The 27,908-nt window shown below is 35.2% G+C and overlaps 2 protein-coding genes and 1 long non-coding RNA gene across 3 annotated transcripts; 2 read left to right on the top strand and 1 right to left on the bottom strand.

Moving 5' to 3' along the window:
• Nucleotides 1-7,105: 7,105 nt before the first annotated feature.
• On the top strand, nt 7,106-22,067 carry LOC116113639 (cycloartenol synthase 2). Its single transcript, XM_031399787.1, has 19 exons — nt 7,106-7,276; nt 7,409-7,616; nt 8,807-8,992; nt 9,274-9,363; nt 9,521-9,715; nt 9,823-9,907; nt 10,052-10,218; nt 17,073-17,261; nt 17,618-17,731; nt 18,459-18,581; nt 18,691-18,813; nt 18,889-18,987; nt 19,541-19,597; nt 20,208-20,254; nt 20,344-20,487; nt 20,701-20,878; nt 21,185-21,265; nt 21,524-21,607; nt 21,786-22,067. Exons 2-19 carry the CDS (start codon nt 7,419-7,421, stop codon nt 21,900-21,902), a joined length of 2,277 nt encoding a protein of 758 aa, XP_031255647.1. The 5' UTR covers nt 7,106-7,276; nt 7,409-7,418; the 3' UTR covers nt 21,903-22,067.
• On the top strand, nt 14,633-15,358 carry LOC116113640. The gene is made up of 3 exons (XR_004125456.1): nt 14,633-14,712; nt 14,966-15,048; nt 15,220-15,358. It is a non-coding gene; the product is annotated as an uncharacterized LOC116113640 (long non-coding RNA).
• Nucleotides 22,068-26,088: 4,021 nt separating the features above from the next.
• On the bottom strand, nt 26,089-27,629 carry LOC116113655. Its single transcript, XM_031399812.1, has one exon. It carries the CDS (start codon nt 27,249-27,251, stop codon nt 26,373-26,375), a length of 879 nt encoding a protein of 292 aa, XP_031255672.1. The 5' UTR covers nt 27,252-27,629; the 3' UTR covers nt 26,089-26,372.
• Between the last annotated feature and the right edge of the window lie 279 nt (nt 27,630-27,908).

A 27,908-nucleotide genomic window follows, 5' to 3' on the forward strand; every position in this document is an offset into this window, starting at 1 on the left:
TGTTGCGGTTGCTGTTGCGCTAGCTTCTCATTCTCACACGCCTCTTCCATTTATCCGTGGCTTTGCATTTTTATTCTGCCACGTCCTCTTTATGCTTCTTTCACTTAACTTCTTTTACCTTTTTTTAAGTTTAAAATTAACCTAAAACTGTTTTCCATATGTTAACTCAAATTTTATAATATCTCATATTTTCATTAATTTCGGTTAATTGATGTTTGATTTTAATACCAACAATTTTACACTTGTTAAGTATTAAAAAATTGCACGTGAGTAGATTATGAGAGTGTTTATGATACAGTGATAATGTATGTTTGAATAAATATAAATAAAATATTGACAAGAAAATTTTGTATAATGATTTGGATGCTTAAAAAAAATCTTAAATTTATTGTGATTTTATTATTCTCTAACTATTTTTCCGATATCACCTATAAGATGTACAAAGATGAAATAATATTTTGTTTACAAAGAAAAATAATGATTGAAGCTTGAATTTGTGCACAGCTCTCATCTTTTCAGTCCCATCTTTCATGAAGAAAAGTGTCTGTTTATACCTTTGAGTTCAATTTAATAAATGTTTTTGCAAATTGTGGAGACTCCTCCCTAATCTTTATCTAAAAATGGGGTATGATTGATATAAATGCTCTTAATAACAATTTATGTTGGTTTGGTTTTGATATCTAATCTTATTTTGTCCTTTTAACTTTTGTTGGACTTTAATTTATGGGATTTACAGCTAATTTTAATTGGTGATACTATGTCAGTATATTTTTTTGCATAACAATCTCTAAAAACATTATATTCATGATCCAATACTTCAACATCTCATTATTCTTACCATTGATATTTTTTTAATTCAAAAATACATCTCATAAAAATATTCCTCTTATTTTTTTATTTTTAGTTGATTTTTTTCCAAAAAATTAACAAACGTAGTTTAATAAATAACAAACATGAGCAATGACAATTTATGTACTACTTGGGAAATCAAATTGAATTTAGAAAAAAAAGAAAAAGAAAAAAGGAATTATGAGAATATTATTGTATTATTTATCGAGAAAAATAAAATTGAATAAGAGAAAGGGCCCACATGGTCCACCATGTAGGCAACACGGAGTGTATGGCATGCACAGCTGGCATGACGCGTGGGGAAAGCTTGCTTCGTACTGTTCTAGCATGGCATTGCCAGCGGATCCATTAACTCGGCTCGCTTGATGTGTGGGAGAGTTTTGTTTGCATGTATCAGCTTCTACAATTTTTTATCTTGCTTACGGTTTGACATCTGGCAAGGCACGCGGCATTATAAATAACTACGACATGTGTCATGTGGGTATGTAGAAATGAAGGGACACGTGTTATTCCCTCGCCTAAGGACAGTGACACGTTTAGACTCTTTAGACTTGAGATGAAAGGCGAATAATCGGTGGTCTAAAGAACACCTAGAAATACGTAGTCTCAACCAATTGAATTCACTAGTCTTAGTTTAATGTTCTTAATTTTCATGCACGCCACGACACTAATCTTAACTATTCCATACCAAATTTCATTATATAACAAATATACCCTAATAAATCTAAATAGTATTTGGGTTGTCTAAAATTAATAAACTTAAGGGGTCTAAAAGTAATTAAAAAAATTCACTAATATGTCTGGAATAATATGCCAAACAATATTTGGGGAATAGAATTGGGAATATGAGTAGAAATACTGAACCAAATGCATCCACCCAGAAAAAAGTTTAAAAATTAGCACAAACACCCCCACCCACCCATATTTGCCGTGGTAGCCGGAATCTGTCACAACAGTTTAAACCAAACCCGAAACTTATCGGTTATTCACCGATCTAGCCGAAAAAGGCCAGATAAGGCCGTTGTTGATGGTCAACGACGGCCAAAACTTGGCAATCGTTGACCGAAAACAACGGTCATATCTTTGGCCATCGACGGCCACATTTGGGAGTAGATCTGGCCTTTTCCCGCCAGATCCGTGGTGGATCTGGCCGGAAAAGACCATAGCGACTAGTTACGACACAGATCTAACCGGTCTGTGTCGTAACGAAATTTTACGGTCAAATTCCGGCGGTGGTGGCAGAAATCTGGCACTGCGGGTGGTGGGGGTATTTTCATTTTACATATTGGGGTGTTTAATTAAATTAGTAAACCTTGGGGTTTTTTAATAAAATTTTTAAAATTTACCTCATAATACTCCTCTATCCAACTCCCCAAAATTATTCCCAAAATAAATATTATTTTGATATAATCAAAGTTCACAACATTATTCTTAAGAATACATGTAACATGTTAAAACATAGTTTAAAATTTTAGGGTTCGTTTGGTTCATTATTCTGATTTTTTTAGAATAATATTTTGAAAAAAGTTAAATTTAGTGGGTATTACGATGTAAGATTTGAAAATTAACAAAAATACCCTCTATGTTTGTTTATTTACTAAACACTCCTATAATAAAATATTAAAAGTTAACAAAAACACTCCTAACCCACCTATTAAATACGAACAGCCGGCCACCACCACCGGAGGGTGGCCAGAGTTGAGGTATTGGCACATGACCAGCTGGATCTTGCCAGTCGTGCGTCGATATGACCTTTTTCGGCCAAATTCACAGTGGATCTGGTCAAAAAAGGCTAGATCTCAATGGCCAGATCTAGCCGCATTTGGTTGTCAACGACAGCCAAAGATCCGGCTGTCGACCATATCTTGGCCGTCGTTGACGACTGGCTACGACCAAAGATCTGGTCGGAAAATGCTAGATCGGTGCACTACCGGTCAGATTCAGCCGGTAGTGCGCCATTATACCAGATTCCGGCCAGTTTCCGGCAGTGGTGGCCGGAAGCTGGTAAATGCGGGTTGTTGGGGTATTTTTGTAATTTCTAAAAAAATAGGAGTGTTTAGCTAAATTAATAAATTTAGGGAGGTTTAAAGAAAATTGAATAATATATAATAATATTTTGAGAATAAGCTAATTTTACTGTTTAACTTTATTAGGAAAACTTATAATGTTATTTTGAAGAGTGGATCAAATGGAACCTTAATATTTATTTTTGTGTCTTAAAAATAATTTTACGAATATAGTTAATAATATAAAAAATACACCCAGATTATCAGCCTAACCTAACTGACTTTGGCGAAGATCACCTGAGTACTAATTATGCCAACTCCCTAACTACCAAAAAAAAAACAAAGCAGCCAACTTTGAGGGGTGGGTTGGAAGAGACCGGAAAATAACCAGGTTAGGTGAGATTACCTAAATGACAAAAAATATTTTTAAAATTAATAAAGAGTGTGAAGGAAGGATCTGGATTTAAAGTCAAAGTCATTAGTATTAATGATGGCAATTTGAAATCTACATATATTGCTCCATGTGTTTTGTGTTTATCCTAAAATTCTATTTCTACCCTTATTCTTGCCGACTAAGTTTGAGATTAAGGTGCAACTAATAAAAGAAATCAATCAATCACTAGCCTTAAAGTGCTGTTTGTCTTCAAATCTATCAGTTTTACTTTGAAAAGATGTCTTGTGCTCTTGAGTCTTTCCCAAAAGGGTCTACTTTGCTGCATAATACATAGTCCGATAAAGGTAGGAAAATTAAAAAACCATATCTTTTTTTTTTTTTTTTTAATATATTTACTGCTGTTTTTGTTTATTAAACAAATTGAAAAGAAGGATGATAAATTTTGAGGTAAAAGACAATGGCATCATCACAAAGGAAAGGGGGACACAGGAAGCCAAGATGAGCGCTTGTCGCCATTCTCATATCTCACCTTACCCGCCAGCCACCTTTACATGATTGCCTTTAGCGGCGGTCTATGGTAATTAATAAGGATCATCCATCGCTCTCCACCTTCGCTTTTAACGGTTGTATAACGTGGGTCCCTCATTCACAGCCAAATGCCAACTAGGATATCCGTCCGTACGCTCATCAAGCTGGACCTTGCAGACCCACGTGTCTTTTTGTGATGTTCCCAGCATGTTCCAACTGCTGACGTGTTGTGTTCGTCGTTTTAGGTGATACACAATCGTGTCAGAAAGGAAAGTCCTGTCAATAATTCCCAATGCATGATTCAAATTTGTCATGTGATTCAATTAAATAAGATTTTTTATTTTGAACTCACAAGCAGCGATTAGAAACCCGATCAGTTGAATCGGTTCAACTGTGACCCGCTGCCTTTATTGTATCGGGCTATGAAATTTTTAATTCATCCAAACCCTTAGAAATTAAGAGATTAATCTGTCAAAAATCAAAGATTGAAATATTAGGAATTTTGAAGATAAATAGTGGCAATAATGTCAATTTTCGGTGAATGAATCGATTGAAAAGCACAAAACAATGTCGCTACCAATTGAGGAGATGAATGAGGAGAGATGAGATGAGTTTTGGTCAAAAGATTATGGTCAATGTTTTAATGGTATTGAAAAGTGTTGTTATCATCGGACCCTATATATATTTTTTCATTTACTTAAAGGGACAACAATTACATACACAATAAATACAATCCCGAGTTTAATTCTTAAAAGTTGAATCTTAAGGAGTTATTGATGAACAAATACTGTGGATATAATCTCTAGCTAAGTTAGCTGACATTATCTTGATCATGGGATCATGATCAATAATCCAATATTCAAATACCTGAGATTCGATTGTTACGGGATCTTGTGGAAAGGCTTATATCTTCAGAATCACTGAATAAATCTCACACCATGTGACGTGATTCACATGAAATTTTTTTTAGCTATTAAATATATAAAAATAAAAATAATTTGTTTTTAATTTGATGCGTGTCAAAGTGAGTAAGAGAATCTTGAAGCACCAATGGATTAATGTCAAATCGAATGAACTACATACGAAATCGAAAGGCAAGTCGATGAATCCAGTTAATTATAGTCATAATAAATGGGGATTCTGTCAGATACCAATAAAAAATTTGCAATTATATGTATTATTATAGTTACTACCGTGTATTTTAGAGTAAGCTATTAATACAACATTTATTTTCTATTATATATTGCCATGTGGGATACTTAATGAACAGATTAGATAAGATTTCGATGATTAATTATATTGAAAAACATTGCCCAAAAGAATACTTAATCTCGATTAAAATCTTTTATAACATTTTTTAATCGAATTTACCCAAGTCCTTTGTTGTTTTCATGAGAAATAAAAAGTTGTAAGTTGGTGGTATTCAATATCATTGTTTTATTGTTGTTTATTATTGTATACATGATTATAGTACAGGAGTTTTATAAAAATTCGCAGCTTATCCCTAAAAGCATGACTGACCTATTAATCTTAATTTACTACTGAATTTTTATTTTTATTTTTTAATTTTATTTGTTATCTAATTTGATATAACCATAGAACATACTTTACGCAAATAGAGTTGATTATTGTGTTGAATTATGAATTTCCTTTACTGACACATTCGTAACACAACATCCATTCAATTACAGTGGAGGTTAAGCATCTTTTGGTATGCTTACAGCTCAGGATTCAATGTAGAAAGATAGACTCCCTTAAGTTGATTATATAAGAGTTATCAATGTGACACAGTTGTGAATGTTGTCATTATTTTCAAGTGCTTTCGTGAATCCTAATAGCAAAACAACATCCATTCCAATTCCAAGGAGTCTTCGAATGGCTAACTACTACACTGATATGCAGCCCAAAGGCCTAAATGCATATAAACACCGAAAGCGAAGCCCAGCCCTCAAACAAAGTTCACAAACTGGGTTTTGAATACACCCATACATTTTTTTCAGCGACACTCAACGTTTCACTGACCCACGATGCTTAATATATATACTGTATATATCTGGTTATCTAGTGGTTCTTAAGTCTTAAATGAGTAATACGGCACACAACTCAATCCTACAATCTCTTTTTACAGCCCAATGTGATAGTTGAGTTAGTAACTTTCATTTCAACTGATACTAGACACGAACAATTATTCCTTCCTTCATAAGGAACAACCATTATTTATGAGGGAATGAATGCTCCTTCATAATCTTCATAAGGAACGGATGATCATTCCTTATAAAGGAGTAATTATTCACCATTCATTATGAAAGTTATAAAGGAACACTAATTCTTTAATAAAGAATGATTGTTTCTTATGAATGGAACAATCATTCTTTCTGAATGAACAATCGTTCGTTCCCAAGAAACAACTATTCGTCTTTAAGGAAAAAACGTTCATGTTTAATTAAAGTCGTCAGTTGACGTGGTAGTGTCAATTCTGCTGTTATGTTAGGGTTATAAAAGAAGATTGTGAGATTATGTTATAAACGTAGTATTTTTGATCTTGAATATAACGTTATATCTATTCGATTTTTTTAAATTAAAAACAGAATTTAATCATATTTATTTTATGGAGACGATTTTGATATTTTATGCATTAAGAATAACAATAAAATTTGGATCACAACACAATCTACAAACATTTTCTTACAATTCTAACATGATATTTCGTAATTGATTTACCCATATAATTATCAGTAACAAGGACCCAAAAACTTTGAAAAAAAAAAGCAACAATTTGAGGTCTTATTGGAGCCTTATATAATTCGGCCCAGATTTTTCTTCTGTCTTCTACTTTTTTTCTTTTGGCATGAGAAATGTGTGTTGATGACTCATAGTGCCAACAAGTTTGTGAATCGCGTCTGTTTATTTAAATTATTTTACAAATTTATTAACACGATGACTTTGGCGGTAATGCAATATTTTTATATATTTATTCAAGGCATTAGTTTTGTATAATTTAATGGTGACAAGTTAGTGGTCAGTGGCACATGTATGCCTATGAAAAGAAGGAAAAACTTCGTGAACTAATATATAATAATGTTATATGATCTATATTCTGACCAACTTATTATATTAATTCATTCAAAGATTTTGAGAGGAAAATAAAAATAAAGAGTTTGAAGAAGTTATATTGAGACAATTTTGCGGGAAGTTAGGAAATTTAAAATAAAAAAAAAAAAAAAAAAGGCACATAAATTGAATCAAACGTACGATGACATTTCAGTGGTTCAGTTGATGCTAGCAGCTGCTAAGTGCTATAACGATTAACCATAGGCCAAGAGGCAAGAATGAGTCAGGCGTTACAGGTCATAGCCAACGTGGCTCACGTCTGCGTGGGTTGATTTTCTTTTTTAATTTTCACATTCCCATCTCTCTCCATATCAGTTCCACAAACATAGAGAAAGCTAAATCTTTGCTCTAAAGTACACTCTTTTTCTCTCCAGTCTCCACTAATCAGGTAAATCATCTTCTTTCCGTAACTCAATGTTGTTAATGTGCAAAGAAGACGTGTGAAAATTTCCTTATTCGTCACTCAACTTCGTCTATACTTTTACGTATAATGATTTTTCTTTTCTTTCTACTTTTTAAGGTAGGAGAAGATGTGGAAGCTTAAGATTGCTGAGGGTGGGAGTGCATGGCTGAGAACAACGAACGATCATGTTGGAAGACAAATTTGGGAGTTCGATCCGAAGGTTGGATCGCCGGAAGAATTGGCGGAGATCGAAACGGTACGGCAGCACTTTTGGGACCATCGTTTTGAGAAGAAGCACAGTTCAGATCTTCTCATGCGTATTCAGGTATCAAACAATCTTTCTGTTTTTGTTTTAGCCAAAACGATGCGTTCGAAAACTACTAACTATTCTGAAGTCTATTTATCTGTTTGAATTATTTGCGAGGTATTTGATCCGTGTAAATTGTTTTAATCGACTAAATGGACCCCATTATTTGTTGTATTGATATATTATGTTGCGAATAAATCTCTTTAGGGTTTGAAAAGTGAATGCTTATGTGCTATGTTTTAGTCTCTATTTTTTTTAGTAGTGATTCAACTTTCAAGCACTTTTTGATTTTGTTTAACTCTTAAATGCCACCATGGATTTCATGATTTTATTTAAAAAGAAGAAAGAGGGGGGCGTGGGGGGCGTGGGGAGAGAGGGAGGAGAATGCAGTACACTAACAATTTTATTTTAACCAGTAATTGAGTTACATTGATTAGGCACTAACAAAGAGAAACAAAGTACCAATGGAATTTCGTTATTTATCATAAAAGAAAGGAAATTATGTTGATTGTCAGCAACCAATGACAGGATAGCCGAGTGCCTAGCTTGTTTGTTAGTGGTTTGATTCCTCGGAGCTACCTACTTGACCAAAAGCCCGTATTCATCTGGAAGGGGTTTGGAGATTTATTGGTTTGCACATAAATATGCAAGTTCCTACACCATGCTTAGATACACAAAACTTGTTCTAGTTCACCCAAATTACAGTTGAAGAGACTGTTGCATGGTCCCAAAAGTTCTACTTTCTTGTTAACCACTGTGCTACTGGGGCTGGAATATGAATTGAATATATCATGTGGAGCAAATTAACCAGAGAAACTTTGATGATCACAACTTCACCATCTCTTTTTTTTTTTTTTTCCCCCTCCTTTTCCTCCTAATGACTATGTTATTTTGGCGGGTATAAGATTACTTTTTTATGCTCAAAGTTGGATATAAAAACTTCTGCAATTCTGCATTACCTGTTGAATACATGTTAGTTCAAAGTTTTTGTTTTCTCTCCTCATTTAAAGACTGACTTTCTGAGAGATGAAAGACCTACCAATTATAAGCAATTTATTATCAACTCCACCTCACTGTGTGTCATATGATGGAATCTTCTTGTAGTATTTGTCGTTGCAACTGATATATGAGGTAGTTGATATTTGAATTTTAATAGAAAGTTGAGTTTGCAGTTTATTTGAACCTTTCTCTTTCTTCCCATATTGTAGTTTGCCAAGGAGAATCCAATTAGTGCAATTTTACCTCAAGTCAAAGTGAAAGATGAAGAAGATGTTACTGAAGAGACAGTGACAAACACGTTAAGAAGAGCTGTAACTTACCATTCAACTCTACAGGCCCATGATGGGCACTGGCCGGGGGATTATGGAGGTCCAATGTTTCTTATGCCTGGTTTGGTTAGTGCTCATATTGCTATGCTGCCTCTTCTGTTGCCACCTTGTAAATTTTGTGGATATAAATTTATGACAGGTAGAACAAGTTACTTCAAAATTGTGTTGTCTTCTGTAAATGTGAGGGGTGTCAGAGTAGTTTGTATGTAGAAGCCAGTTGCTTTGATATCTGTGTTTATATCTTGGTTTGTCAACAGAAAAAAAAGAAAAAAAAGAAAAAAAAGAAAAAAAAGAAAAAAAAGAAAAAAAAAGAGCAAGTCCTGATACACTTTGCTCTTATGCATCAGGTAATTACTCTGTCTATAACTGGAGCATTGAATGCGGTTCTATCTGAAGAACATAAAAAGGAGATGCGCCGTTATCTCTACAATCATCAGGCAAGAATGCTTTTCAACATATCTAGGTTGGAATATTTATGATGCATCTTTCTCCTTTACATTGTGGACTTTTGATGGTTTGGTATGAGTTTTCCTTCAATCTGATTCTTGTGCATGGGGAAAGTACTTTTGTAATATTAGAAATTTGCAATTTCAGAACAAAGATGGTGGATGGGGTTTACACATTGAGGGCCCGAGCACCATGTTTGGTACAGTTCTGAATTATGTTACTATGAGGTTGCTTGGAGAAGGAGCTAATGATGGACAAGGAGCAATGGAGAGAGGGCGTAACTGGATTCTGAATCATGGTGGTGCAACTATGATAACGTCATGGGGGAAAATGTGGCTCTCAGTTTCGTATTCACCCTTGGCCTTCTTGTTTCTTTATCATGAATTTGGATTTTCATCTTCTGTTGGATACTCTGTTTTGATTCTTTTTGTATTTCATGATGAAAATAGGTACTTGGAGCATTTGAATGGTCTGGCAATAATCCCCTGCCCCCTGAAATATGGCTTCTTCCTTATATGCTCCCTTTCCACCCAGGTTCTTACACTTTATATATATGTATATATACCTTTGAAGCAGTTAGTTAAGATGATTGTGGCTCCCTTTTTGTTGTCTTTAAATGGATTTATTTCTCTTCAAAAAGGAGAAAATGTATGTATTTATGATTATATTATTGTGCAGGAAGGATGTGGTGCCACTGCCGCATGGTCTATTTGCCTATGTCTTACTTGTATGGAAAGAGGTTTGTTGGTCCAATCACTCCCACAGTTTTATCTCTTCGAAAGGAGCTCTACACTGTCTCATATCATGAAATAGATTGGAATCAAGCACGTAACCTCTGTGCAAAGGTTGGTAAAATTGACATTAGTACTTATAAAGATGCGTGCTTCTAACATTTATACATGCTTTTTTACTCGTTTGTTACATTATTTATTCTTTCCTCTTCAATGTGCTTGAAATTTTTTAAAAAGTATTGTAATGAAGGTCTAGGCTTTGTTGGTTAAATGAAACATTTGTAGAGTTTTTTTTTGTGCTTTCACTTGCTCTAACAATGTTTTAAGCATTTGTGAGATTTATCATGGATTAGGCAATTTGGAATTTTGAAGAGATTGCTTGGTGGAGTTAAAACTGAAATGAGCTTAGACTATAAAAAACAAAATTATTTTATGTATGATATCACATGTGATTCTGTCATTTCCTTTATTGTTATTTCTGACTATTATATTTTTGAAGTGTTTCTACCTTGCTTGTTGACAGAATCTATTGCTTTGTATTGAAGGAAGATTGTACTACCCACACCCACTGGTCCAGGATGTCTTTGGGCATCACTTCGCTATTGCTGAACCCATTCTATGAATTGGCCTGAAAGAAGTTGAGAGAAAAGGCTCTTCAAACTGCAATTGAGCACATACACTATGAAGATGAAAATACTCGTTATTTGCATAGGTCCTGTGAACAAGGTGGGAATGCAAGGTTTATACATTGCTTTTCTTTTATTTAACTTTTGTTGTTTAAGATGGAGCGAAATGTAATGAAAATTGATATTTTTTATACTTCTGAATGAAAAATTAACAATCAGTGAGTTGTACCAATTTCTCAGTTTGTTAGTAAAATTAAGTTTGACATATTTAAAGCCCTTTGTAGTTCTCAGAATATGTGATTTAATTATCTTTATCTAGTTGGCCTCTCTCCTGAATTTTTTTGTTTTTTGTTTATTTTACTTGATAATCATAGGTTAAGGTTAAGTACAAGGTGTGCTATTTTTATTTTTTATTTATTTTTGGTAATAGCAGGTATTGAACTGCTTTGCTGTTGGGTGGAAGATCCAACTCAGAGGCTTTCAAGTTGCATCTTCCAAGAATCTATGATTACCTGGTGGTTGCTGAAGATGGCATGAAAATGCAGGTTAGAAAGTGATGCCATTCTTCCATTCTTTATTATTGGGTACACTATCAGAGTTTTTGGATTATGATGGGAACCCACTCCAATAACTCACCAATTGAGCTGAGCCATGGGTCTTTCATGGGCATGGGTAGAATTCTCCTTGGAAAATCGGCTTGTCAAGGGAGGGTGCCCAAGCCCTTTATAACCCACATGCTCATCATTTTCTCTTCCAATGTGAGATCCTACATTTCACCATGCTTCCGCAAGTGATGTCCCATCGGCCTCTTTACTCTTGGGTGACTACGCGGATACCCTTTCCCTCGGGCCTCCATGCCTTTTCTTGGGTAGCAGCTAGGTCTAAGGTCAGCCTGCCATGCATGTGCTGCCACGTAGCGCAGATCATGTTTTGATACCATGATGGGAACCCATCCCAATAACTCAACAGTTGAGTTGGGCCATGGGCCTTGATAGGCTTGGGTAGAACTCTCCTTGAAAATCGCTTGCCAAGGGAGGTGCCCAAACCCTTTATAACCCACATGCCCACCTTTTCCCTTTCAATGTGGGATCCTAACAGATTACTGAGAGTAGGTGTAACATATAATATGTTTGTTACCTGAAAACCATAATGATAATATAACCTGCATTCACAACTACTTTGAGGTCTATAGGTTCTATGAAAAACAGAGATCAAAAAGTCCATCTACTTTTTATTTAATAAAATTCTTGCAGGGTTACAATGAAGTCAATTGTGGGACACTGTTTTTTCTGTTCAAGCAATAATTTCAACCAATCTTATGAGGAATATGGTACAATTCGAAGAAATCACATATGTACATAAAGAACTCACAGGTTCCGTATATCTGAAGTTTGCAATTTATTTCTAAGGAGTACTTTTGGGCATTAGATTTTTTAAATCTCCAAATTATGTCGTTGATTGGTTTTTTCTTTTTTCTGAAGGTTTTAGAAATTGCCCTGGTGATCTGATTTTTGGTACCGTCACATTTCAAAAGGTGCTTGGCCGTTCTCAACTGCAGATCATGGGTGGCCCATCTCCGACTGCACTGCAGAGGGACTAAAATAATGGAACCAAATTGCAAGAATTCATGTGGATATTTTATTGATTCTAACCTGTCTAGTTTAACCTTTTCAGGCTGCTCTTTTATTATCAAAATTACCTGTAGAGGTTGTTGGTGGACCAGTAGACACAAACCGGTTGTATGATGCTGTAAACGTTATCTTTCATTACAGGTAAATCAAGATCTGGTGCTTTAAGCTAGTTAGATATATTGTTATCTAGCCAATGTCACTAGTTCTCATCTAAGTCACTTCTTTGAAGAAGTAACATAAAGCTTGCATGTTTGTATGTTTCAACTGGTTTAAATTTTGAAGGTAATTATATATTTGGACTTGTTGATTTGAATATATCATCCTACTTGTATCTGTCTGATGTACAAATGCAGAAATATTTGCACCCTTGAAACTTGTGTAACTTCTATAAATATGAATATATGATGCCATGGGTTATGCCAAATCTGATCTTCGACAAAAGTGTATGTGAAGATGGAATAAGATGAGTGAGATGCCCTGAGACTGAAACTGGAGAGAGTGCACATAATGTTTTCTGTGATTGAGTCCTGTATTTGCTCACATGCCATTGCATAGACTGAGGTCAGCTAATTAGTTTGATATCATTTATCTTGTTTCTGAATTTATTGTGACAAAAGTGTATTTAAGGCAAAGATTTTCTTTGTTATTTATTTATGTACTAGCTTTCTTTGTAACTTTGCAGAATGCGGATGGTGGTTTTGCTACTATGAACTCACGAGATCTTACCCGTGGTTGGAGGTAGCCTACTTCAATTGTTTGTATCCACTGGCCATTGCTTTTTGTTTTTTCTCACTTTTAAAACATATTAGATTTTATTCCCGCTTAATAATAAAGGGTTAAGCAAAAGTTTCCTTAATATATTTTACTAATTTGTCCCTTTTTTATTAGAGTTATGGTAAATTCTGATTATATCATTACATCCTATTTTGATCTAAAAAAATAGTTAATTGACCAATATTATTAATTCTTAATCCCTGCTTATAGATTAGTAATTATAATCCTTGACAACTGGAATCTGGTGACTGGAAAATGCTTCGATGAGTTTCAATATTATATAAGTATCAAAATTATGCTTTTTAAAAGATCTATCCATCCATAACTTCCAATGGTAATAAAAGTGGCGTTTGGTCAAAATCTGATAAAGAAGTCTTGGTGTTAAACTTTCTCAGTTAGATCCCAGCATCTTGAGATGATCCTTTCTTGATTGGAGTAACAGGATCTTAATTGAAATTTGCTGCAATGAATTATTTGTTCCATATATAACTTTAAGTTTTCATTTGAGTTCTTTTAGACCATTAATATGATTATTCTTATGTTTTTCTTGTAGTTGATCAATCCTGCTAACTTTTGGTGTATCGTAATTGATTATCCGTAAGATGTTAACAACTTGAGTTATCTGTTGCTATATTCTTTTCTTTTGGATCATATTGCTTAATAACACCCCTGTTTCGGTAGTTATGTGGAAGTACATCGGCTTCAATTCAAGCTTTGAAGTCGTTTCAGAAATTGTATCCTGGGCATCGGCAAGAAGAAATAGATCTTGTATCAGAAAGGCCACCATGTTCATTGAAAGATTCAAGAATCTGACGGCTCATGGTTTGCCCCTCCTCTCAAGAGCAAAATTTGGAAGTTTTGTTTAATATACCTGTCCATATGCCATACTTCTCACCGTATAAATATTGAGATTTGCTTGATATTTCTACAAACTTCTCAATACAAAGGATTTATGTTTTCTCTTGATTTCACTAATCATAACTGTGGTTCACAGTTAGAATACTCTTTAATTATCTTACATTGCTTAATAGGTTGGCTCATGGGTGTGTGCTTCACCTATGTACATGGTTTGGGGTAATTTTTGTGGCTGCTGGAAGGAATTACAGTAATTGCTCTAGCTCCGCAAAGCTTGTGATTTTCTGCTGTCAAAACAGCGTTCTTCTGGTGGTTGGGGAGAGGTTATCTTTCATGTCAAAACAAGGTTAGTTCGTTTAACTTACATCAATGGTCAATTCTTTCTTGTTAGAGTGTATTAATACATTTCCTCTGTCAGAGATCTGAAAGGGTTGCTGTATCAGTATCTTATTTAGCTCTACTTAAGAAGAGCGCTTTCTTTACAGAATGCTAATTAGATTCTCATACATATTGTCTGATTGTTCCCTTTTCCTTTGGAAAGGGAAAGCATGCGAAATGGAGTCATAAGATATGTACTGTTTTAATGCAAAAAATTATGAGCAAAAAGTTTTAATTCCTACATTTTCATATGGTTCCTGTACAGTTTATTCAAATCTTGAAGGAGACCAGTCTCATGTAGTAAATACTGGATGGGCTATGTTGGCTCTTATTGATGCTGACAGGTATAGATCAACCTTTTTCTGCAGTTCCTCAAATGTTACATGGATTTGCAGTCCTTTCATTTTAGATTTGTTCAAATGTAAGGAAACAATAATAAAAATGGGGATGTCTTCTGAATTGGTAAAATTGTGCATGTATCTGTGTCAAGTTTCTTTCGATGTTTGAAACTATCATTGTGAATTAATTCTTTAACAGTTGTATATTTCTTGTGTTTATTGTATTTTCTGCTTGACATGGTTTTAAAATTATTGGCAGGCCGATAGAGATCCAACACCGCGCATCGTGCTGCAAAATATTTGATAAATTCCCAAATGCAGAATGGAGATTTTCCACAGCAGGTAATTCTGTTGATCTTATGCATATTCGATGGCCTATATATTGTGATTATTAAATTCATGCTCCAACAACAAATCAGATTTAACGAACGAAATATTTAAATATAGCCCTAATGATCATCTAGTCATTTTAATTTTCATGCCAATTGACAGATTGTTTGAATATATTTGCAGGAGATCATGGGAGTATGCAATAGAAATTGTATGATCACGTACGCTGCATATAGAAGCATTTTCCCTATTTGGGCATTGGGAGAGTACCGTTGTCGGGTATTACAGACTTCTGAGTAAACATAGTTATCATTTTGATTTTCCATATGTTCTGAATCGAAATTGTCAGGTATTATAGGCTTCTGAGTAAACCTAGCTATCATTTTGATTTTCCATGTGTTCTGAATAGAAATTATCAGGTTTTACAGGCTTTTGAGTAAACCTATCTATCATTTTAATTTTCCATTCAGAGGCTTTTCGGCCATTTCGCTGCTCTTTTCACTTTCAACCAATGTTTCGAAAACCGGACGGGACTATGACTCGTTCAAGGGTTCGGTTTTCGGTTGGATCAATCGGTTGGACCGTATTCTGTAAAAAAATTTTAGTCCTTGAAGGTTTGAAATTCATCAAAAACACCCTTATAATACTCCCTTAAGGTTTGAAATATGTGTAAACACCCCTGTCGCGTGAAGAAACTGGTGAGTGGTGGCGGCAGCGACGATCGACGGCCAATCGAGGTTGGAATCATGGGGCTTTTGATGCATAGGTTCCGGCGAATTTGATGGTGGTGTTAGGGAGTTCCATCGATGTCGGAACTCGTTGGAATCAACAAAAGAAGCCCGACGGTCGCGTGAACTTTAGGTGGACGGCGAGCGACAAAGGCTGGACGACGGCGACTGAAAATGGTTGGGTTTTGTCGTGGAGAAGCCGTCACGTCGAATGGTGGTGTTTTTGCCGTCGAACGATGCCGGAATCCGGTAGGATTGAGCGGCGATTGGACCACGACTCAGCAGTATTCTGGCGGTTCAATCCAGTTTAACGAAAAATGGCGGTTTTCATGAGATATCGGAACAGAAATATCGTAGGCTCTCGGTCGAACTGGTCCGATCGGACAGTCTGGTCCGATCCGGTTGTCAGAACATTGCTTTCAACATTATAAGTTCATTCAGGTTTCCAGCCTAAGGATAAGAAGAAAAGAGAAAAAGAAGACTCCAAAGTCTTTTAATATTAAAAAATGGTCATTGTTTTACTAATGATTTTAGAACTTCAGGATTAGGGCTATTTATATTAATTTGATTGACATTTTTTGTTAAAACAAGATAATGTTATATTATATCTAATTAAAAGGTGTAGTATACTAGTATGAAAGGAAGAGAAGTAATATTTTGGTTGTTTTTAACTTTAAATATTTTTGTGCAACGTCCAAAAGAACCGAGGGGTGGNATGTGGTGCCACTGCCGCATGGTCTATTTGCCTATGTCTTACTTGTATGGAAAGAGGTTTGTTGGTCCAATCACTCCCACAGTTTTATCTCTTCGAAAGGAGCTCTACACTGTCTCATATCATGAAATAGATTGGAATCAAGCACGTAACCTCTGTGCAAAGGTTGGTAAAATTGACTTTAGTACTTATAAAGATGCGTGCTTCTAACATTTATACATGCTTTTTTACTCGTTTGTTACATTATTTATTCTTTCCTTTTCAATGTGCTTGAAATTTTTTAAAAAGTATTGTAATGAAGGTCTAGGCTTTGTTGGTTAAATGAAACATTTATAGAGTTTTGTTTGTGCTTTCACTTGCTCTAACAATGTTTTAAGCATTTGTGAGATTTGTCATGGATTAGGCAATTTGGAATTTTGAAGAGATTGCTTGGTGGAGTTAAAACTGAAATGAGCTTAGACTATAAAAAACAAAATTATTTTATGTATGATATCACATGTGATTCTGTCATTTCCTTTATTGTTATTTCTGACTATTATATTTTTGAAGTGTTTCTACCTTGCTTGTTGACCAGAATCTATTGCTTTGTATTGAAGGAAGATTTGTACTACCCACACCCACTGGTCCAGGATGTACTTTGGGCATCACTTCACAATATTGCTGAACCCATTCTAATGCATTGGCCTGGAAAGAAGTTGAGAGAAAAGGCTCTTCAAACTGCAATTGAGCACATACACTATGAAGATGAAAATACTCGTTCTATTTGCATAGGTCCTGTGAACAAGGTAGGAATGCAAAGGTTTATAACATTGCTTTTCTTTTATTTAACTTTTGTCGTTTAAAATGGAACGCAGAAATGTAATGAAAATTTGATAATTTTTTAAGTCTTATGAATGAAAAATTAACAATCAGTGAGTTGTACCAATTTCTCAGTTTGTTAGTAAAATTAAGTTTGACATATTTAAAGGCCTTTTGTAGTTCTCAGAATATGTGATTTAATTAATCTTTATCTAGTTGGCCTCTCACCTGATTTTTTTTTGTTTTTTGTTTATTTTACTTGATAATCATAGGTTAAGGTTATGTAACAAGGTGCGCTTATTTATTTATTTGTATATTTATTTATTTTTTTGGTAATATGCAGGTATTGAACATGCTTTGCTGTTGGGTGGAAGATCCAAACTCAGAGGCTTTCAAGTTGCATCTTCCTAGAATCTATGATTACCTGTGGGTTGCTGAAGATGGCATGAAAATGCAGGTTAGAAAGTGATGCCATTCTTCCATTCTTTATTATTGGGTACACTATCAGAGTTTTTGGATTATGATGGGAACCCACTCCAATAACTCAACAATTGAGCTGAGCCATGGGTCTTTCATGGGCATGGGTAGAATTCTCCTTGGAAAATCGGCTTGTCAAGGGAGGGTGCCCAAGCCCTTTATAACCCACATGCTCATCATTTTCTCTTCCAATGTGAGATCCTAACATTTCACCATGCTTCCGCAAGTGATGTCCACATCGGCCTCTTTACCTCTTGGGTGACTACGCGGATACCCTTTCCCTCGGGCCTCCATGCCTTTTCTTGGGGTAGCAGCCTAGGTCTAAGGTCAGCCTGCCATGCATGTGCTGCCACGTAGGCGCAGGATCATGTTTTGATACCAATTGATGGGAACCCATCCCAATAACTCAACAGTTGAGTTGGGCCATGGGCCTTGATAGGCTTGGGTAGAACTCTCCTTGGAAAATCGGCTTGCCAAGGGAGGGTGCCCAAACCCTTTATAACCCACATGCCCACCCTTTTCCCTTTCAATGTGGGATCCTAACAGATTACTGGAGAGTAGGTAGTAACATATAATATGTTTGTTACCTGATAACCATAAGTGATAATATAACCTGCATTCACAACTACTTTGAGGATCTATAGGTTCTATGATAAATACAGAGATCAAAAAGTCCATCTACTTTTTGTTTAATAAAATTCTTGCAGGGTTACAATGGAAGTCAATTGTGGGACACTGTTTTTTCTGTTCAAGCAATAATTTCAACCAATCTTATCGAGGAATATGGTACAATTCTGAAGAAATCACATATGTACATAAAGAACTCACAGGTTCCGTATATCTGAAGCTTGCAATTTATTTCTTAAGGAGTACTTTTGGGCATTAGATATTTTTAAATCTCCAAATTATGTCGTTGATTGGTTTTTCTTTTTTCTGAAGGTTTTAGAAGATTGCCCTGGTGATCTTGATTTTTGGTACCGTCACATTTCAAAAGGTGCTTGGCCGTTCTCAACTGCAGATCATGGGTGGCCCATCTCCGACTGCACTGCAGAGGGACTAAAAGTAATGGTTAACCAAATTGCAAGAATTCATGTGGATATTTTATTGATTCTAACCTGTCTAGTTTAACCTTTTCAGGCTGCTCTTTTATTATCAAAATTACCTGTAGAGGTTGTTGGTGGACCAGTAGACACAAACCGGTTGTATGATGCTGTAAACGTTATTCTTTCATTACAGGTAAATCAGAATCTGGTGCTTTAAGCTAGTTAGATATATTGTTATTCTAGCCAATGTCACTAGTTCTCATCTAAGTTAACTTCTTTTGAAGAAGTAACATAAAGCTTGCATGTTTGTATGTTTCAACTGGTTTAAATTTTGAAGGTAATTAGTATATTTGGACTTGTTGAGTTGAATAATATCATCCTACTTCTATCTGTCTGATGTACAAAATGCAGAAATATTTGCACCCTTGAAACTTGTGTAACGTCTATAAATATGAATATATGATGCCATGGGTTATGGCCAAATCTGATCTTCGACAAAAGTTGTATGTGAAGATGGAAATAAGATGAGTGAGATGCCCTGAGACTGAAACTGGAGAGAGTGCACATAATGTTTTCTGTGATTGAGTCCTGTATTTGCTCACATGCCATTGCATAGACTGAGGTCAGCTAATTAGTTATGATATCATTTGTCTTGTTTCTGAAGTTAATTGTGACAAAAGTGTATTTAAGGCAAAGATTTTCTTTGTTTATTTATTTATGTACTAGCTTTCTTTGTAACTTTGCAGAATGCGGATGGTGGTTTTGCTACATATGAACTCACGAGATCTTACCCGTGGTTGGAGGTAGCCTACTTCAATTGTTTGTATCCACTGGCTATTACTTTTTATTTTTTCTCACTTTTAAAACATATTAGATTTTATTCCCGCTTAATAATAAAGGGTTAAGCAAAAGTTTCCTTAAATGTATTTTACTAATTTGTCCCTTTTTTAATTAGAGTTATGGTAAATTCTGATTAGATCATTACATCTTATTTTGATCTAAAAAAATATGTTAATTGACCAATAATTATTAATTCTTAATCCCTGCTTATAGATTAGTAATTATTAATCCTTGACAACTGGAATCTGATCTGGTGACTGGAAAATGTGTCGATGAGTTTCAATAATTATATAAGTATCAAAATTATGCTTTTTAAAAGATCTATCCATCCATGTAACTTCCAATGGTAATAAAAGTGGCGTTTGGTCAAAATCTGATAAAGAAAGTCTTGGTGTTAAACTTTCTCAGTTAGATCCCAGCATCTTGAGATGATCCTTTCTTGATTGGAGTAACAGGGATCTTTAATTGAAATTTGCTGCAATGAATTATTTGTTCCATATATAACTTTAAGTTTTCATTTTGAGTTCTTTTGAGACCGTATTAATATGATTATTCTTATGTGTTTTCTTGTAGTTGATCAATCCTGCTGAAACTTTTGGTGATATCGTAATTGATTATCCGTAAGATGTTAACAACTTGAGTTCAATCTGTTGCTATATTCTTTTCTTTTGGATCATATTGCTTAATAACCACCACTGTGATTCTGTAGTTATGTGGAATGTACATCGGCTTCAATTCAAGCTTTGAAGTCGTTTCAGAAATTGTATCCTGGGCATCGGCAAGAAGAAATAGATCATTGTATCAGAAAGGCCACCATGTTCATTGAAAAGATTCAAGAATCTGACGGCTCATGGTTTGCCCTCTCCTCTCAAGAGCAAAATTTGGAAGTTTTGTTTAATATACCTGTCCATATGCCATAACTTCTCACCGTATAAATATTGAGATTTGCTTGATATTTCTACAAACTTCTCAAGTACAAAGGATTTATGTTTTCTCTTGGATTTCACTAATCATAACTGTGGTTCACAGTTAGAATACTCTTTAATTATCTTACATTGCTTAATAGGTATGGCTCATGGGGTGTGTGCTTCACCTATGGTACATGGTTTGGGGTGAAAGGTTTGGTGGCTGCTGGAAGGAATTACAGTAATTGCTCTAGCATCCGCAAAGCTTGTGATTTTCTGCTGTCAAAACAGCGTTCTTCTGGTGGTTGGGGAGAGAGTTATCTTTCATGTCAAAACAAGGTTAGTTGGCTTCGTTAACTTACATCAATGGTCAATTCTTTCTTGTTAGAGTTGGATTAAATACATTTCCTCTGTCAGAGATCTGAAAGGGTTGCCGTATCAGTATCTTATTTTAGCTCTACTTAAGAACTGAGCACTTTCTTTGCAGAATGCTAATGAGACTCTCATACATATTGTCTGATTGTTCCCTTTTCCTTTGGAAAGGGAAAGCATGCGAAGATGGAGTCATAAGATATGTACTGTTTTAATGCAAAAAATTATGAGCAAAAGTTTTAATACCTACATTTTCATATGGTTCCTGTACAGGTTTATTCAAATCTTGAAGGAGACCGGTCTCATGTAGTAAATACTGGATGGGCTATGTTGGCTCTTATTGATGCTGGACAGGTATAGATCAACCTTTTTCTGCAGTTCCTCAAATGTTACATGGATTTGCAGTGCCTTTCATTTTAGATTTGTTCAAATGTAAGGAAACGATAATAAAAATGGGGATGTCTTCTGAATTGGTAAAATTGTGCATGTATCCGTGTCAAGTTTCTTTCGATGTTTGAAACTACCATTGTGAATTAATTCTTTCAACAGTTGTATATTTCTTGTGTTTATTGTATTTTTCTGCTTGACATGGTTTTAAAATTATTGGAGCAGGCCGATAGAGATACAACACCGTTGCATCGTGCTGCAAAATATTTGATAAATTCCCAAATGCAGAATGGAGATTTTCCACAGCAGGTACTTCTGTTGATCTTATGCATATTCGATGGCCTATATATTGTGATTATTAAATAATCAGTGCTCCAACAACAAATCAGATTTAACGAAACTAAAATATTTAAATATAGCACTAATAGAATCATCTAGTCATTTTAATTTTCATGCCAATTGACAGATTGTTTGAATATATTTGCAGGAGATCATGGGAGTATTCAATAAAAATTGTATGATCACGTACGCTGCATATAGAAGCATTTTCCCTATTTGGGCATTGGGAGAGTACCGTTGTCGGGTATTACAGACTTCTGAGTAAACATAGTTATCATTTTGATTTTCCATATGTTCTGAATCGAAATTGTCAGGTATTATAGGCTTCTGAGTAAACCTAGCTATCATTTTGATTTTCCATGTGTTCTGAATAGAAATTATCAGGTTTTACAGGCTTTTGAGTAAACCTATCTATCATTTTAATTTTCCATTCAGAGGCTTTTCGGCCATTTCGCTGCTCTTTTCACTTTCAACCAATGTTTCGAAAACCGGACGGGACTATGACTCGTTCAAGGGTTCGGTTTTCGGTTGGATCAATCGGTTGGACCGTATTCTGTAAAAAAATTTTAGTCCTTGAAGGTTTGAAATTCATCAAAAACACCCTTATAATACTCCCTTAAGGTTTGAAATATGTGTAAACACCCCTGTCGCGTGAAGAAACTGGTGAGTGGTGGCGGCAGCGACGATCGACGGCCAATCGAGGTTGGAATCATGGGGCTTTTGATGCATAGGTTCCGGCGAATTTGATGGTGGTGTTAGGGAGTTCCATCGATGTCGGAACTCGTTGGAATCAACAAAAGAAGCCCGACGGTCGCGTGAACTTTAGGTGGACGGCGAGCGACAAAGGCTGGACGACGGCGACTGAAAATGGTTGGGTTTTGTCGTGGAGAAGCCGTCACGTCGAATGGTGGTGTTTTTGCCGTCGAACGATGCCGGAATCCGGTAGGATTGAGCGGCGATTGGACCACGACTCAGCAGTATTCTGGCGGTTCAATCCAGTTTAACGAAAAATGGCGGTTTTCATGAGATATCGGAACAGAAATATCGTAGGCTCTCGGTCGAACTGGTCCGATCGGACAGTCTGGTCCGATCCGGTTGTCAGAACATTGCTTTCAACATTATAAGTTCATTCAGGTTTCCAGCCTAAGGATAAGAAGAAAAGAGAAAAAGAAGACTCCAAAGTCTTTTAATATTAAAAAATGGTCATTGTTTTACTAATGATTTTAGAACTTCAGGATTAGGGCTATTTATATTAATTTGATTGACATTTTTTGTTAAAACAAGATAATGTTATATTATATCTAATTAAAAGGTGTAGTATACTAGTATGAAAGGAAGAGAAGTAATATTTTGGTTGTTTTTAACTTTAAATATTTTTGTGCAACGTCCAAAAGAACCGAGGGGTGGTATTTTACTTGGCCAACGAGATTTGGGTGCAAAAGAAACAAACCAAATCATGATCGTTTTCATTTAGTAAAACCGAAAGGTAGGAATGGCAAAACTGTAAGCAAGGTTGGTGCGGTCAAAGTGGTAGGATATCCACCCAAGTCACATCAGTTAAATAATTACCTAAAAATGATTATAAAATATAGTGATAATAGAACGCTGGTTTGGCGATCTTTTTATAAGGTTAATGTTCAGAATCAGACATATACAAACGCCTTAAATTATATACTATAATTTTGAAACCCGTGTACGCCAAACCTGTCCCTCGGGTTTGTCCTCTCTTAAGACTTTGAATTAGGATAGTTCACAACTCAAACTTTGTTCTGTTTTCTGATCAATTCAATTTAAATAATGATGAGATGGTAGTTAAACCTTCCGCCATATTATGGTTTATTATTTAAACACAAATCTTGTTAAATAAAATTCTTAGGAAATATATATTTGAAGGCTTCATTTGGTTCACAATTGAGTGTTTTTGGGAAAAGTTTTCTGAAAAAAGTTAAAAAAAAGTTGAATTGGACAGGTATTATAATGTAGAATTTATAAATTAATAAAATATCCTCTATATTTGTTTATTTACAAACACCCCCTATAATAAAACATTAAAAGTTAATAAAAACACCCCCAACCCAATCTCAAATACGGATAGCCGGTCACCACCGCCGGAGAGTGGTTGGATTCGCCGTATTAGCGCATGACCGGCTGGATCTTGCCGGTCGTGCACCGATATGGCCTTTTCCGGCCAGATCCACGGTGGATCTTGCCGGTCGTGCGCCGATATGGCCTTTTCCGGCCAGATCCACAGTGGATCTAGCCGGCAAAGGCCATATCTACTATCAGATCTGGCCGTATTTGCTTGTCAACGACGGCTAACAAACGGTCATCATTGATGGTCAACGACGATCGTTTGTTGGCCGTCGTTACCAACTGTTACGGTCAAAGATCTGGCATTTTCTGGCCAGATCCACCGTGGATCTGATCGAAAAATACTAGATCGGCGTACTACCGGCCAGATTCAGCTAGTAGTGCCCCATCCTAACAGATTCCGACCATTTTTCGACAGTGGTGGTCGGAATTTGGTAAATGTAGATTATTGGGGTGTTTTTATAATTTTTAAAAAAATATTTAAGAGTATTTAATTAAATTATCAAATTTAAGAAGTTTAAAAAAAAATTGAATAATATTGAAAATAGTATTCCTACAGATTAGAGTTTTGGGGTATTTTACTGTTTAACTTTTTTGAAAATACTAAAAGTAATATTTTCAATTAGCAACCAAATGAAGCCGAAGATACTAGAAGATGTTATTAGAATCATTAAATCTGTGGTGAAAATGAAATAAAACAGCATTTTCACATATCTCTAGTACAATTGTACTAGTAGATGAGGCTGTGATAAAATATAATTATAAACTAGCGATTGCTAAGGACAGCCTTATCTTGTCACTTTCCCCAACATGAAAAATGCCTTTTACTTGTAATTGATGCTTTCCAATTCTCAACTCCGGATCTAACTATTTATATCCTAAAAATATAATTACATTACTTGACTTCACCGATCAAGATTGATTTGGCATCATCACTCTAATATTTATTCCTGACTCTAGCATTTCTCGGTTATATCAACTATGTATCTATATATTCCGACTCAAAGTTACCACCTTATTTTATCCCTTCGAATTGAATACGTACATATTAAAAGTATATGCCAAGAAATTTATTTTAATATATATTTTCAAAACAAAAAATAATTGTTCTTTTATACATAAAAATGTATTGAAAGAACATAAATTAAGAGTAAGTGTGTTCACATTTCGACCTCATACGGCGGATAGCACTGCCAGCTGCTGATATCTTAGGCCAGGACGTCACTGGAGAGGTGCTCCACCTACACACAATTCCAATCCATTCTTAGCTTTGGCCTTTGATTGGTCCACTTCACCTGTCACATCTAACTGCCCTTATCCATGAGACAAATGTCTTAATTTTAGTTCAACTTGCTCTTAACTCTTAAGTCTTATCTTGTCTTTTTCTGACAGAACAAAGCCTTATCTTAAACAATAAACACCTTTACTTTTCCACTTTTGTCCCTCATTAACTCTTCTACACTACACCCCCGCTTTTTTCCTTGTTTCATCACGCCATGTCCAAAGTCACGTCAATGGGAAAAATCACATCACTCATCTTGCCACGTCACCTTCATCGATATCCTTCTCTTCAGAATATATTTTTCTATTTAAACCACTTATATTATATTATCAATGTTATTACGTGTAAGGCCATCTCCATACCAATGCCAAAATACTCGTGAACAATGTGCTCCCAATCCAACGCGGACACTACACTGAATTGGTGTAGCTGAACACTATCACAATTATATATTATAAAAAAAAATTATTTTTTTATTTTTATTATATATATTTATATTAATTTAATTATTATTTATATTTATAATAATTATATAATTCAAAAAATGATTAAAAATAAAAAAATAATCGTAATATTGATGCAATTGAAAATCAGATGAAAATGCTAATTCCTGAAGTTAAAATTACCGTAAATAAAAATGTTCAATTTCAAAATTTTCTTATTCGATATAAACAAATCAAAGATACATAGCTTCACTATGCTCTTTAAAATACGTTAATTGATCATTTGTGAAAAAAAATATACTAATTCAGAAAATTAAATTATTTTACTTTTATGTGGTTGTGAAGTTATCGTCTTTTTTTGTGACATTTTATATTAGATATAATGTTTTTCTATATTAAAGATAATATTTATTTGATTAAATAAATATTTAATTTTATTAAATTATTATAATTTTTAAAATAATTATTATTTAATAAAAATATCATTCTTAATATTTAATTAACATATAAAAATAATTAATAAAATAAATAAATTATTAATTATTAATAAAAAAATATTTTAAAGAATATTTTTTAATATAACATTTCATGCAATTCGTCAATGTGATAATGAAATACACTAAAAATAACTTGCACTAATTTACTGTTTATGGTTAGAGATGGACGAAGTATTCTTGTGGGTCATTCACCTCCTAATCCAAAACCCAACTAATAATAAAATCCATCCAATGTTCACGTTTAGTCAAAATTCAGTCGTTCTATTTACGAAACCAACCCTCATTGTTTTCACGTGATTTACAGCTATCGTGCGCCGTCATGTACACGATGTGCATTTGCCGCGTTACACCAGATGCTTTATGCTTTACTCATTTTTTTTCATTAAAATTACAAAAAATTTAATTAACTAAAAGACGAACATTCATCTAGTCCGGAGAAATAAACGGCCGTTTACACCGTCATCGAACCCAACCCGCCTACATTTAACACCGTTATTTACCGATCGCACAACCGGGGGAGGGAACGAACCAGTCGGACTTGGATTCACGGTCCGTTTGTAAGGACCAAACCACTTGTTTTGCATGTAGCGGTTTTTTCTCCAGGGAGGCAGCGTCAGGTCTCTTGCCTTGAGAGATTTTTTGGCGGCATCGCACGACACTTTCACGATACTCTTCAACTCTTCACTCTTGCCAACGAAAACCCTAGGTAGACACTGTAACAATCTCGAGTATGCATTCGTCGGTCTCGCGATCTCAAATTCGGAAGCGAAGTCAAGGTCGATGAAATACCGGTATTGCAACTTGTACGAATTTGATTGGACCACATCGATGAACTCGTAGTTGCCGGCGTTGAGGCCGCCAGAGGAGTTCCATTTCGTCTTGCAGATCGCCGCATTGTGGCCTAGTTCGCGTAGAAAGGTCATGACTTTACGACTGAAAACACTTTTTTGCAGTCTCAAGCACGAAAACATTTCCATTGCTTTCAAGACATGAGTTTGTAGTAGATTCTTATATAAATCCACATTGCTGCTTGCCCTCGTTTTGAGGATGTCCTCGATCTTATCTGTGAAGTCAGCGACGGAGTCGGTTGGATCAGAATCTGAATCGTAACCCTTGGACTCACTCTGGAACTCGTCTTCAAGAAAATCGTGAACGAGTTCTGATAAACACGGAGAGTCATCATCGGCGGCTGAGTATTCGCTTCCGCTGCTGACATAACTGAGTTGATGACCAACGATTTGAGCCCTAACCTTATCGTTGAGTGGATCGGTGACTCGTTTTGCTCTCACAAATCCTGCCATTTTCTAGTTCTAAAACCAAAACAGTGAGGTGATTAAAAGTGTTTTCTCACAACAGACTTATATTCGGGGTAGGCTGGCAACGTTAATTGGGCTTAAGAGATATAGAAGAAAAAGGAAATATCTTAGAGAGTTATAAAGAAATAGATTTGTTTGTGATAAACAAAATTGTGTTTGGGGAATTTGCTTTGGAATATTCGTTTAAAGTGTTGTGATTAGTTGTTGTGCGTTTGATCTTATTGGTGTTTAAATTTTGTAATTAAAGCAGAGACTTGTGCGAAAGGATATACCGGATAGTATCCGACTGCGTTGTACGTGTGACAGCATATCCAACGGCACCTGAGGGTTTATTCCGATCTTACAGGTTGTGACGTGGACGGATATGATTTGTAGTAGGTTTTTGTGTGGGATAGGTAGGGGTGTTTCAAGGAGACAGACATTTGGAAACTTGGATAAACTGATGGTGACTGGTGAGAGATATGTGCGGGCCCGACCCTTGCTGTGCTTAAGAGTTAGATCCTGGCTCTTCGTGGAAGGGAAGGGTAAAAGATTTTTAGTACCATTTTGTCATTTCAATTTTGTTATCATCAACATTAAGATTATCATCCTATATTAATTTTACATTAATGTACCTTTGTTTTTAGATTGAAATAATTCATT

The sequence above is a fragment of the Pistacia vera genome, unplaced genomic scaffold (assembly GCF_008641045.1).
Source record: "Pistacia vera cultivar Batoury unplaced genomic scaffold, PisVer_v2 Contig687, whole genome shotgun sequence".
In the NCBI taxonomy this organism is placed as follows: Eukaryota; Viridiplantae; Streptophyta; class Magnoliopsida; order Sapindales; family Anacardiaceae; genus Pistacia; species Pistacia vera.

What these genes read in the sequence shown, in the direction of transcription:
- LOC116113639 (XM_031399787.1), top strand. Translation starts at nt 7,419, where the DNA reads ATGTGGAAGCTTAAGATTGCTGAGGGTGGGAGTGCATGGCTGAGAACA. An exon ending in GATCTTACCCGTGGTTGGAG is followed by an intron (nt 19,598 to 20,207) that starts GTAGCCTACTTC and finishes GTTTTCTTGTAG; the next exon opens with TTGATCAATCCTGCTGAAAC. An exon ending in CTCTTATTGATGCTGGACAG is followed by an intron (nt 21,266 to 21,523) that starts GTATAGATCAAC and finishes TTATTGGAGCAG; the next exon opens with GCCGATAGAGATACAACACC.
- LOC116113655 (XM_031399812.1), bottom strand. Translation starts at nt 27,251, where the DNA reads ATGGCAGGATTTGTGAGAGCAAAACGAGTCACCGATCCACTCAACGAT.